The sequence below is a fragment of the Benincasa hispida genome, chromosome 3 (genome assembly GCF_009727055.1).
Source record: "Benincasa hispida cultivar B227 chromosome 3, ASM972705v1, whole genome shotgun sequence".
In the NCBI taxonomy this organism is placed as follows: Eukaryota; Viridiplantae; Streptophyta; class Magnoliopsida; order Cucurbitales; family Cucurbitaceae; genus Benincasa; species Benincasa hispida.
Genome location: NC_052351.1, coordinates 38,315,003 through 38,327,601, shown reverse-complemented (window position 1 = coordinate 38,327,601; position 12,599 = coordinate 38,315,003). Strand labels below are relative to the sequence as shown.

Sequence of the window (12,599 nt, the reverse complement as noted above, 5' to 3'; positions counted from 1 at the left end):
TAATTATATAACCATAGGGACTAAATTCTATCTTTCTTCAAATTATACATAGGAACTAAAATTATAATTTAACTATTTAAATATTTGGTCATACTGGCTAATTAAATTATCACAATGACATCTAAAATTTATACCATTTATCAAAATAGGCTTGTATAAGAGTGCCCAAAATGAAAATTTTGGTAAAAGAACCCGTTATTAAGGTCAGTAATTATATTTTTTGTTTTTGTTTTTGTTTTTGTAAATTAAGCTTATTTCATACATATTTCTTACCATGATTTGTATCTGAACTACAATGGTTGAATTCTTAGCCAAATTTTCAAAATAAAAACAGTTTTTTGAAAGCTACTTTTTTTGTTCTCAAAATTTAAATTGGGTTTTTAAACTATTGATGAAAAGTAGATAACAAAAAAGAAATTTGAAAGTAAAAGTAATGATTATAGGCTTAATTTTTAAAAACAAAATGGTTATCGAACGAACCTAAAATATAATGGTTTTATATAATATATGGAAACCTAAAAACTCCATTAAAAAGGGAAAAGGGGGATTAGGTAAAAGAAAAAACACAATAAAATAAATAACAAGGAGAAAATAAGAAACTAAAAAAAGAAAATAGAGAAAGAAGATTAGAAAAAAAAAAAAAAAAAAAAGCATGTACCTAGACTTTCTTCATTATTAAAAAAATTTAAAGAAAAACTCTCGAAAATTTTAACGTATAAAAAATATTATTTTAGAGAACATTTGTTAATCGTTTTAAATAACAAAATTATTAAAAATATTTTTATTTTTAAATATAGCAAAATACCATTTTTTATATATGATAAATAGTAATAGATAAATGTAATATTTATAAATAAATTGATTCATTTGTCTATATTTGAAAATAGCCAATTGAATTATTTTATTCCAAAAAAATAGAAAATTATAATTTTTAATAAATCCATTTAACTGTTCCATGCAGTGGGCTGTGTCAAAGAATGCCCTTCTAGAAGTACAGAATGGATAAACACCCCCAAAGTGTATTACTTTTGACAAGAATGTGTTAATTTTAAAATTGAGAAAAATTACAATTTTGGCCCTTCTAATTTTCTTTTGGTTAGTAAGTTTTAAAATATTACATTTATAGTCCTTGAATTGAAATTATGGAGAAATTATAAAATAAATTAGTTATTTTATTTGATTTATTTCTATTAATATTATTTTGAGAAAATGCCAGCAATTGCCTTACATGGTAATTGTCACCATTTTCCATAATTAAAAATCATTTCTCTTGACAATTCTTACTCACCAGCATTTCTGCAATATTTTATTCTCAAATTATAGATTTTATTATTTCATGACATTTACTCGTTTTTAGACAATATTTACTTTCATTTTTACCATATTGAGATTATATTCTAATTATTTTTTATTTTGTTAACTTATACTAAGAAATTTGGATTGAAAAAAAAAACTTTTAATTGAATTACAAGTTTAGTTCTTTTAACCTCTAAAATTGTTTTAAATAAGTTTCTATTTTTTTTAAAAAAAAAAAAAGCTAAAGTCTCTTAATTTCAATTTTATGTTTATCATTTTTTAAAATTTACGAAACTATTTCAATATTTAATATATATATTATTTATTTATTTATTTATGTACATAGAAACACACGCAAGTTTGGAGTATTTAACTACTTGTGCAAATAATTCTTTATAATAATCTGATAATTCAAAACAACTCATCTAAGTCACCTTAGGCCTAGCTTTTTGGTAGTCACGAGAAACAAAAATAAAAGATAAATAAATAACATAAGGGTAAAATATCTTTTTGATTCCTAGGTTTAGCATAGTTTCTATTTGGTCCTTAGATTTTCAAATATTATACATTTGATCCTTAAATTTTGAGTTTTGTTTCAACTTAGTCCTTAAATTTCAAAATATTATAATTTTACTCTTGATATTTGAGTTTTGCTTCAATTTGATCCCTAGATTTCAATATTTTACATTTTTAAAATCAATTTTTTTTATTAAATACTCACTTTCAATCACTATCAATTAATTAAAAATAATTATGAAGTGACATTTTGAATCTAATTTTAAAAGAAATAAAAAAATAATGAAACTTCATTAATTATAATTCTTTTAAAAAAATTTAATTTATTAATATAAATTATGAGTATTTAGTGAATAATCAAGTTTTAAAATATAAATATTGAAACCTAGGGATCAAATTGAAACAAAACCCAAATCTCTAGGCTGAAAAAGTAATATTTTGACACTTATGAACTAAATTGAAACTAAATTCAAAATTTAAAGATTAGTATGTAACGTTTTAAAACTTAAAAACTAAAAGCTAAATTTGAAACTCAAACCCAAAAGTTATTTTTCCCATAAAAGAAAACAATTTTTTATTAAGAAAAAAACATATAAAACTTTTGTTTGGGTTAAAGACTTTTCAATGGCTAAATGTTAAAGGACTTTCTTGGCAGTTGCAGTTGCCCAATAAAGAAATAACAGCCCGATTTCATGGAAAAGTCAATGGGAATGTTTGACTTTGGGAGCATCTTTTAAATTTACATCCAAATCTTTGCTTCTCTAGATAGCTGCCATTAATTACCTTACTTTTTTTTTTTACACTTTTTTTTTTTTTTTACAAATTGCAAAAACTACGACATAGTTATAATTATATCCTTAAACTTCCAAATATTGACTTCAAACTTTTGCAAATATTAAAATTTGATCAAATTGAACCTTAAAATTTACATTTACATAATTATATTAATTGTGACAATGGTATAAATTTGAGAATTTAACTTTTATCATTTGTAGATCCAATTTCAACTATTATTGTAAGCTTGCAGTCCAATTTTAACACTCGTAGAAGTTCAGGAACCTAATTTTTACAATTAAAAGTTTGAAAGTATAATTACAATTACCACCATATTGTTTTCGCAATTTATTCCTTTTTTTTTTTATTTGTTTCATCTACTCTTTGAATGCAGTCAATATTTGCCACCTGGCTTTTAACTGGCAAGATTGGTTGGTTTTGAAAATAGAGTTTAGATTCAACTAATTAATGTTAGCCTGGTATTTTCACTTAAAATAGTATATTATATGACATATAATATATCATTTTCTATTAGCTTTACAAATTTGAATGTGTAAATTGAAAAAAAATGACATTAACATTTCAAAATGGAAAAAAAATGTCATTGAAAAAACTTGCGGCCTTTTAATATAAGTTAAAGTTGGAATACAAATATAATTGTTAAAGAAAATGACCTCTACACAAAAGTACAATATTGTCTATTTCGATGGTAAGTTTTCATGGCTTTAAACCATCATGGATTGACCTAAGTTCAAAGGGGGCTCAAGTCTCCCCTCAACTTTATGTTATATATATAAATATAAAACATACTACCATTATAAATAGGTAATCCGGTGGTAAGTATAGCTCTATCAAGCCTCATTCCCTTTGTTTATTTATTCATATTTTCCTTCCTTTAACCGACCTTGGATTATAAAGTTCCCGTCAACAAAATTAACTGATACATAAACTTTACACTAATTCATATTTGTAATTAGTCAAGGCCTCAATTAGAAGAATAAAGTGGCATTACATTGTAATAATCGAAGTGGTATACATCTGGCAGAGAATTTCATTTCTCCATGCCAGAAGGATACAAAATATGTTTTAAGATATTATTATATCGAAATGATTTTGAATTATGGAGTGTTTTAATACTTGAAAATGAAGAAATCCTAAGTAATTCCACTTCATTAAACCGTTATGCAAGTAACATACACCTTAACAGTTGACCCTATGCCAAATTTTAAACCATGTGGTTTGCACAAACCCGCTCTTCTAAATCATCTTTTAAAAATTATATTCTAACCTACCACTATAAATCAATAAAGCCCCATTTATTATACAGATTTTTTCATAAGATTTCATACAGACATTTAATATTCCTTAATATCATCCAAGAAACTTTAAAACCCGACATGAAAATACCCTACGAAAATGTGAGATTTTTATGCCTAAGAGATGAATTGTAAAAATATAGCTTAATTAATTAATAAATTAATATCAAATATTAATTACTATTAATTTTAATCAATTGTTAAATATAAATATATTATTTAGACTTCATAAATTCCATCTAATATTTTTACCATTATTGACTATTTAATATAAATTATTATTGTTAATCAATATTCTAATTAATCAATTAATTTAATTTAATTTAATTAAAAAGTATTTATTTATTAATTAAATGATGAACTAACATAATAATAAATTAATAAAGGTTAAGTTTAATTGATCATTTACATTTAATAAAGTAATTATTTACTTTTAGTTTCTATATACAAATTATTGAATTGAACACAAATATGTAACTTCCAAATATTAATTATCCTGCACATTCAAACATAAATATTAATTATCTACATTCAGATCCTAGATATTTAATATCTATGCCTATGAAACAATACCTGTGATCCAAACGTCCCTACTATATAAAGTTAGACTATAAAATTTCACCTCTTACCTATAATTTTAGCAAAGGTGATAAAGCATAGCTGAATATAGGTTTTAGTCCTTAATATTCAATCTAATTCCTGTTATTTAAAAAGTTTCAATTCAGCACTTGAGTTTTCAATGTTTTTAAAGTTATTCTCTTGTCATCAATGAATGTTAGAATTTGTTGATGATAAACTTACATGAAATGTTTAATAAATTCGTGAAATTTTAAAGGAAGAAAAAGGTAATCTGGTGAGGAAAATTCCTAATTCCTCCTGTAAATTCTAAAAGAACCTGTAGAAATTTCAAGTTCTCTTTTAGATGACTTTCTTCTCCCCTATACTTCTGCCAGTTCGCTCAATATTATCTCATCTAAGTTTATCATCAAACAAAAGATTGAATTTAACTTTGTTTATAATAGAAACAACATTGGGAAAGAGAAGAAAAAAACCCAAAGACTAAACCAAACCATATACTTAGCAAGAATGTTCTCTCTTTTGGCAATGATGAGGCAGCCAATGCATTCTTGTATGGGATTTTTAGATGATGACATGAGAGAATCAATCATTTAGGTAATTTCTTGAAGGTTAAGGGAGGATGATTTTCTAGTTGTGGGATTATTCTCTATGTACTGGTGAAACCTACAACAATGGTACTGAATAGAATGTAGTCCTGATCAATGTATTTTTGGCAGGTATTACTTAGGTTTCACTAGCAGCTCGTGGTTAGTTCAAACAACACTTTCCCAATGTTCCAACCACAATTTTGGATGGTATAGACTTGTTCTTCATGATTGACTTTCTAGCTCTCTTTCTAAACAAAATAAGGGTCAAAAGGCCTCAAATCAAGTCTTTGGTCATTAAATTCTAATGTCTTTGACTTTTTAACCTGACATTTTCTTAAGAGGTTATTTCTGGAGTGAAAAAGTTCCCAAATACGCTGGTTTCTATGATTAAGTTGATAGTCCATATCCTAAAGTCTAAACTAGTAATGATTAAGTTGATAGTCCATATCCTAAAGTCTAAACTGGCAAACTTATAATATTATACAATGCACTAAAAAAAAAACAATTTCATTACCTAGTGCAGGAATATTGAGGTAAAATTACAGAACAAAGAAATTGGAATACCTAATGCAGTGGTAAATAATGACATCCAAGCAAAGCATTAACCTGAATTTGATATGCATCTCTTGATAAGCTTTTGCCTAGTTTCCACCCCCAAAACCACGAGGACTTGGCCTTGTTCCCGAGTTTACAAATTGCTTCCTCGATTCGGATCTTCGCTTCCTTCGTGCAGTACCAGGAGGGGCCTGATGAGGTGACAACCAGACATCGTTTATATATCCAAACAAGGACTGAATAATTGATTAAGAGAAGTTCTTTAATCAAATTCTAACCAAAATATAGTTTGAATATAGAGGAAGAGGAGAAAAACAGGGAACCTTTTGTTCGGCTTTAAGAGCTTCTTCAAGATTGTTCAATGCAGGAATGGATCCACCTTCCATCACACCCATCAAATTCTTCATACGAACACGCATCTGGAAGAGTTGAGCCACGAGCTGGCTCACCTAGTGTTTTATAAGATTTCTTCGTCAGTGGATTCCCTCATTATTTGAGGTGGTGGCAGACGGAGAGTTCTAAGATGAAGATGGATGATCAACAATTTTTGCATGAAAGAAAGACCTTGTCATACCTGCTGCTCTGTTTTCCCTGAATCTTGAGCAACTCTTTTCCTCCTTGCAGGTGATTCTGCCAACAATTCTGGCTTCTCCCTTTCCTCTGTCATTAAACAAGTGAAAAGTTGTCAGATAGAAGAGGTTCAGTGAGTAGAGATCAATAGAGGCAGAAGGAACAATATTTGATGTACTTAAATAGGCAAAAAGCTAACCGGTGGAAAATGACTTTTGCACTATTTTCTTTTTATTAGGTACTTCTCTATAATAAATACACGTACATGCCATCTTCATCTTTATCTTTTAATAAGTACTAGCATCTTTCTAAGCTTGACAAGTGACCACCCATATTAACAAGAAGCTTAGTGCCCATTCAATCAGAATAATTGAGAAAACTTCTCATCTAGCAAAAACCTAATCCAATCAATTAGGCAAATATAATGCACGGCCTCTAACTAATAACAAAGAAGCAAGCATATGCTTAAAATGCATATGGTCCATGATTTATCATAGCCTCTTAAGCACGATCTAGTATGAAATTCTAACTCATGGAAGAAAGCAACGGGAGAAAAGAGAATACCAGGAGTCATTGCTTCAATCATTGATTCCATTATTTTCAAACTCTTTTCTGCTTCTCGAACCTGGGCTGGAGTGACCTATGTGAAACAACCAGAGTATTAGCTAAGCATACAAATATAAGAAATTGTAATTCCCGTTAAACATCAGGTACTGAAACCTGGAAACAGCCCCGTGATACCCATTATTAGTGAATTGAAACACATGCACCTAATAGTTGTGTATCTTATCAGTGGCACAAAGAAACTATGAAGTAGAAGTTCAGAAGATTTGCATTCCCACCTTTCCCATACCAGGGATCATTCCAATGACACGGGTCATAGATCCCATCCGTGCAACTGCACGAGTTTGCTTCAGGAAATCATTGAAGTCAAATTTTGCACTCATTATCTTCTTTTGCAGTTCTTCTGCATCCTCTTGGCGCATCTATATACACAATTTGAGTTTAAAACTGCAGGCTTGTCTGAAAGTGAGACAAAATTAATTCCAACTTACCACTTCTTGTGCCTTCTCCACGAAAGAGAGGACATCTCCCATTCCTAAGATTCTTCCTGCCATACGGTCAGGATAAAATGGTTCAAGGTCCTCCATACGTTCTCCACGGCCTACAAGCTTGATTGGCTTTCCTGATACCTGTTAAAAAATTAATAGACAAATAGAATAGATTGCTAAATTTATCCGGTGCTATTGTGAATTTGAAGATACTGGAAACAATGCTCATAAACATAAAGAACTTAGCTAAATAAACGTTCCAGTAAATTAATTCTTGAAGAAGCTAATGTGCATTAGTTTAGTTAAATGACATACCTCTTTAACACTCAAAGCTGCTCCACCTCTTGAATCTCCATCTAGCTTTGTCAGAATAGCACCTGTGATCCCTATCTCCATGTTGAATGTTGTGACCAAGGCTGCAGAACCACATAAGATGGCAGTGGGCTTAATTGTCCTCTTAAGTTATTTTGCAAACCAGTTTTAATACTTGTCTCCCAAGGTTGCTGAAAGAAGTACCTGCAGCTTCTTGACCAGTCATGGCATCCACAACAAGGAGCACTTCGGTTGGATTGATTGCACGTTTCACTTCTTTTAATTCATCCATCATGGCCTTGTCTATCTGTTCAATTTTTAAATGAATATGATTTTTCAGTAGTATAATAAATGAATGGTAGACGGTCTCAATGTGTACTATATTATGGACCATCCAAGTATGTTTTGCAACAAAAGTAATGAGCACCTGAAGCCTTCCAGCAGTATCCACGATTACTACATCTACTTTATTTTTTCGAGCCTCTTGTAGACCTTGTTTTGCAATGTCTGAAGGCTTAACCTCAGTGCCTGCTGTATAAACAGGCACCCCCACCTGTAATTCACTATGACCAAAAGTGAGGTTAAAATAATTACTAAGAATTATATCCAGATAAGTTCATAACTCTTTATCAGATGTGTACATCATGCTCCATTTAAATATTTCATTTACTAATTTCGAATGACAAGAACCCCCATCCCGCTTAACACCAACTATGACCACCCAGCTACATGCACTACATAAAAACAACAAAATGGGACTTATTGAACAAGCTCCAATTATAGGCACCGTTTACAATCTAAAAGCAGATAAGATTAAGCTCATCTCCAATTTCCCTTTTGAGCCAAACTTTAAAGTCCATTCACTTCATTACATTCTATATCAAAACATGTCCCAAAAGTATTAGTAGCAGCTGCTTAGGAACAAACAAGTAGATTGTTACCCATTACAAATCATCGAACTCAACTAATAATTCTTAACTCCTGAATTTAAACTACAACCCTGTAAAACATTTCTAAACAAGTTATCACCATAACACCAAATCTTAAAGTATACTTACCAACAAAAGCAATCAGGGGACATGTGGTCCCTTTTTTCGATGCTAACTACTCCATTAGACGTCAGTTGAACCACTCTAAATCTCACTACCATTGTTCAGATAAGAACGTCTAAGTTCACATTATCTTCACTAGAAACCTTTACATTTTATTCTATGTGCAGACATGTCATGTATTCATATTCCTGCTGAGGGAGTCCACCTAATAAGAATGTCTAAACTGATTAACCATATATCTTTCCTCGCCCACCTGTGCTTAACCATAAGTCATATCACATACAACTAGCACAATGGTTTACTACTTGGTAGTCACTAAGCAAAAGATATTGATGAGAATGAAATTTCATACCTGTTCACCCAAGATAACTAATTGGTCAATAGCAGCAGGTCTATACACATCTCCAGCCACCAACATGCAACTTTTCCCCTGTGATCAACATGTTTTTAGAAAATATATATTATTATATAATATATGTGTGTGTGTGTGTGTATATTATATATTTGATTAAAAGGGATGCAAAGGCAAAACAGAGAGACACAATACACACACTTAATTAGAGGAAGTGAAAAATTAAACCTTGCATGTTTCTTATTTATAAATATTTTTTAAATAATAATAAATTACTAATATATATATATATAAATTAAAATTTAATTAATTTAAAAAATAAATAAATAAAAAATAGAAAACCTTACTTGTTTCTTAAGATAATTGGCCAATTTTGCACAAACGGTTGTCTTTCCAACTCCTTGTAGACCAGCCAACAGTATGACAGTAGGGCCAGACTTTGAGAAAACAAGTTCAGAGACTTCTCCACCCATCAATTTCACAAGCTCATCATGTACAATCTATAAGAGACAACAGCCGAATTTTAATAAACTGAAAAAGGTTTTTCAACTTTCTACAATCTCAAATGTAAGTAACCCAGGATTCACCTATAATCAACAAAACTGTTACATAAAAGATATAAAACCATGGTCAATATGAAGTTATAAGCACTAGTAAGATAGCTTCTACGCTAAAGTTAACCACCAACAGTTGAAAATTAATCCTTATGTTGTAAACAATTTTTTTTAGTACAAATGCTAATGTAAACAACGAAAAATGATCCCAGACTTTGACCTAATATGGACCCAAGCTATTGTAGGATGCAAATGCAAAAAATGTTTTCAATCAAAAATATTTTCCATGTCTACTCTCGTTTACCCCAAGGAGACTTCCTCAAATCCAGGACAAAAGCAATGTATAAAGAAAGTAGAACATGGTGTTTCATTTGATAGTATTCGCATACTACAGGAGACCTACTAATATTAGTAGTACAACTTGAAGGGAACTGCTAATTTCTGAAAAATAACCGAGTCCACACGTACATTTGTAGCTGAAGGCCTATGCAAGATTATAAAGATAAACTCACGGTAACTTATATACCTTTACCAATTGTTGATCAGGTCTCACTCCTCGAATCACACCAACACCAACAGCTTGGTCACTGACAGCTTGCACAAACCTTCGTACAACAGGAAGGCTCACCTATATTAACCAAGCAGGACCCAAAAATCCTTATTTTATACCTAAGAACTGATATACAACCAATGCAGCAGTTACTTACATCAGCCTCCAGAAGAGCTCTCCTAATATCTCGCATTGGCTCCACAATATTTTCCTTTGACAAAACCTCTAGAGGAAGATAATATTCCATCAACACAACAAATTTTCTAAGTATCGGCTGTTATCAGATCATATTTAAAGGAAAATAAATAAGTACCCTGGCTGAATAAATTAGTTCCTCTGAATTAGATCTTGTTTAATGCAGCCTAAAAATGAAATGTGCGTCTGTGTGCATGTATCTATAATTTGCCCGAATCCCCATATTAAGTCCATTTTTCTTCGTTAAAAAAACTAACAAGATATGTAGTAATTCCACATTAGAAGGGAAAATTCTCACTCCCGCCCCACTCCACAGCACCCTACCAACACCCCACCCCGGTCCAGTCAGTGGTGAAAGTACTCACAAGAGAGGTATGATTTACCAACTCAGGTACTTCCAGTACAAGAACACTATCCAGGTAATTAAATTGCCATCTGATGTATTCAGTAAATCTTGAACATCTATTTCTTGACTGTACTTTATTATCAAGCCATTTTCAAAGTACTCCATGGATCACCGAAGTATAGTGCAGCTATATGAAACAAACTTAAAAATAAGGCAACCGATCAAAAGGTTTAAAGATATTCAGACCTTCTCCTTTGAGCTTGTTCCAAGCAGCCTCCAGGCCACTTGTCAACTGGCCAAACATTTCAGCTCGTACAACCCAACGCATTTCTCTCCTAGTGTTGGCAGTCTTGGCATGAAGCCAACCCCAAATCTCCCTCTGTGGACAAAATCAAAACCAAACCTAAGGAACCTAAAAAAGTATCGTTTACATTTAATAAAAAAGTATCCTTTCCAACTGACACAAATGGTAGCAAGACTAACGTCTACCAGTGGAAGAAACAAAAACTCAAAATTCCCTTCAACAAGCAATCTACACCTTTAAATATTTAACCATTTCTCTGTAACCACACTTCCAGAATACAATTTCTAACACCATAGTGTCGCAAAAATTTAGCTCTCCTTAGTTTAGCTAGCTACAGAAAATTCTTCCACAAAATCGCCATAATTTCCAGAAAAAAAAAAACAAAAAAACAAAAAACAGAAAGTAACTTAAATACAAGCAACAACTCAATCATCGTCTTACAGTGAACAGATTCCTCGAAGAGAGCGACTTCAAATTACTCGAACCAAGCCAAGAAGATGAAATAGTCGAGGATTTTCTCGCGCAGTTTGAACCATGGCACAAGCTCCTACTTGCACATGGAGATTGAGAATTCGAAGCCAAATGACGAGAAGCAACAGTCGAAATTTGCAATGCCTCCATTGCCAAATTCGATGGTTTTTTCTTAGCTCCCCTTTCTCTGCAAGTCTCAGTATCTAATTTTCCTTTTATCCACTCAGAGATAATATATCCGATTTTTCGCTTATCCTCTTTAGTTCACATCTGAACCGTTTATTTTGAAGACGTGGCCGCATCGACGCTCTTTGTTCAAACGCCGCGTATTGCTCTCTTCTTCAACCTCTAGACAAACGAAAAACTTTTCCATGAATGACATTTTGTCCACGTAAAATATCAATTTTACTTTCAATTTAAAAAATTCTTCGGATTGTGCCACATTTCTTTTCCCTTCCACGATTTCTTCAGCTTTTCATTCAATATGTATTCAATGCATCACTAACATTCCACCAGCGCATTTATTCCTAATTAATATTATACCAATAGCATTGAATAACTTTGATATCAAGAATGGAAGTCACTCTAAGTTATTCATTTTCCGTGGAACTCACCACAAAGTTCTCCCATTGTTTCTCAGAGTTTCAATATAATATCCTCATTGTCGATCGTTTTCATTTTTGTTCATTTCATTGTGTCTTTGGATATAGAGCAAAATTTGTTCGCCTAGTCCAGAAACGGAGAGAATGTAAGTGATACTCTATAGTATTTCCTGTCCTCTAGATTGTTTAGTATTGAAGAATGATCGTATAGCAATATATAGACGATCATTCATTACGATGTAAACGCTCATTTAGTATTATATGAACGATCGTTTAGTATTATATAAACGATTGTTTAGTACTATATGAACAATCGTCTATATAACATTTAATGATCGTTTAGTATTATATAAATGATCTTTTATATACTACTTCAAGATTTTGTAGTATTATATAAATGATCGTGTATATGATAATGAACGATTGTTTAGTAGTATATACGCGATCGTGTATACAATTCTAAGCGCACACTTATAAACAACTGGGCGATTTCTTAAAATCTAATTGGGTATTGCTTAAAATTTGCTAATCTGATTGCAAATCAATGGCGTTGCTTCACATCTTTATACGATTTGGTGGGGAATGAGACCAGTCAATGAGCAATTATGTTAGAGGT

The 12,599-nt window shown here is 31.1% G+C and overlaps 1 protein-coding gene across 1 annotated transcript; it reads right to left on the bottom strand.

Annotated features, from left to right (window-relative positions):
- Positions 1-5,544: 5,544 nt before the first annotated feature.
- LOC120073988 (signal recognition particle 54 kDa protein, chloroplastic) lies at positions 5,545-11,595 on the bottom strand. Its single transcript, XM_039026941.1, has 15 exons — positions 11,352-11,595; positions 10,853-10,985; positions 10,223-10,290; positions 10,042-10,143; positions 9,309-9,461; positions 8,962-9,039; positions 7,985-8,110; positions 7,762-7,864; positions 7,561-7,661; positions 7,249-7,386; positions 7,036-7,179; positions 6,758-6,833; positions 6,198-6,283; positions 5,947-6,072; positions 5,545-5,814 (listed from the first exon to the last, which is right to left on the bottom strand). Exons 1-15 carry the CDS (start codon positions 11,529-11,531, stop codon positions 5,710-5,712), a joined length of 1,719 nt encoding a protein of 572 aa, XP_038882869.1. The 5' UTR covers positions 11,532-11,595; the 3' UTR covers positions 5,545-5,709.
- Between the last annotated feature and the right edge of the window lie 1,004 nt (positions 11,596-12,599).

What these genes read in the sequence shown, in the direction of transcription:
- LOC120073988 (XM_039026941.1), bottom strand. Translation starts at nt 11,531, where the DNA reads ATGGAGGCATTGCAAATTTCGACTGTTGCTTCTCGTCATTTGGCTTCG. An exon ending in CCAATTATCTTAAGAAACAA is followed by an intron (nt 9,040 to 9,308) that starts GTAAGGTTTTCT and finishes TGTTGATCACAG; the next exon opens with GGGAAAAGTTGCATGTTGGT. An exon ending in CAGCTTTGAGTGTTAAAGAG is followed by an intron (nt 7,387 to 7,560) that starts GTATGTCATTTA and finishes ATTTTTTAACAG; the next exon opens with GTATCAGGAAAGCCAATCAA.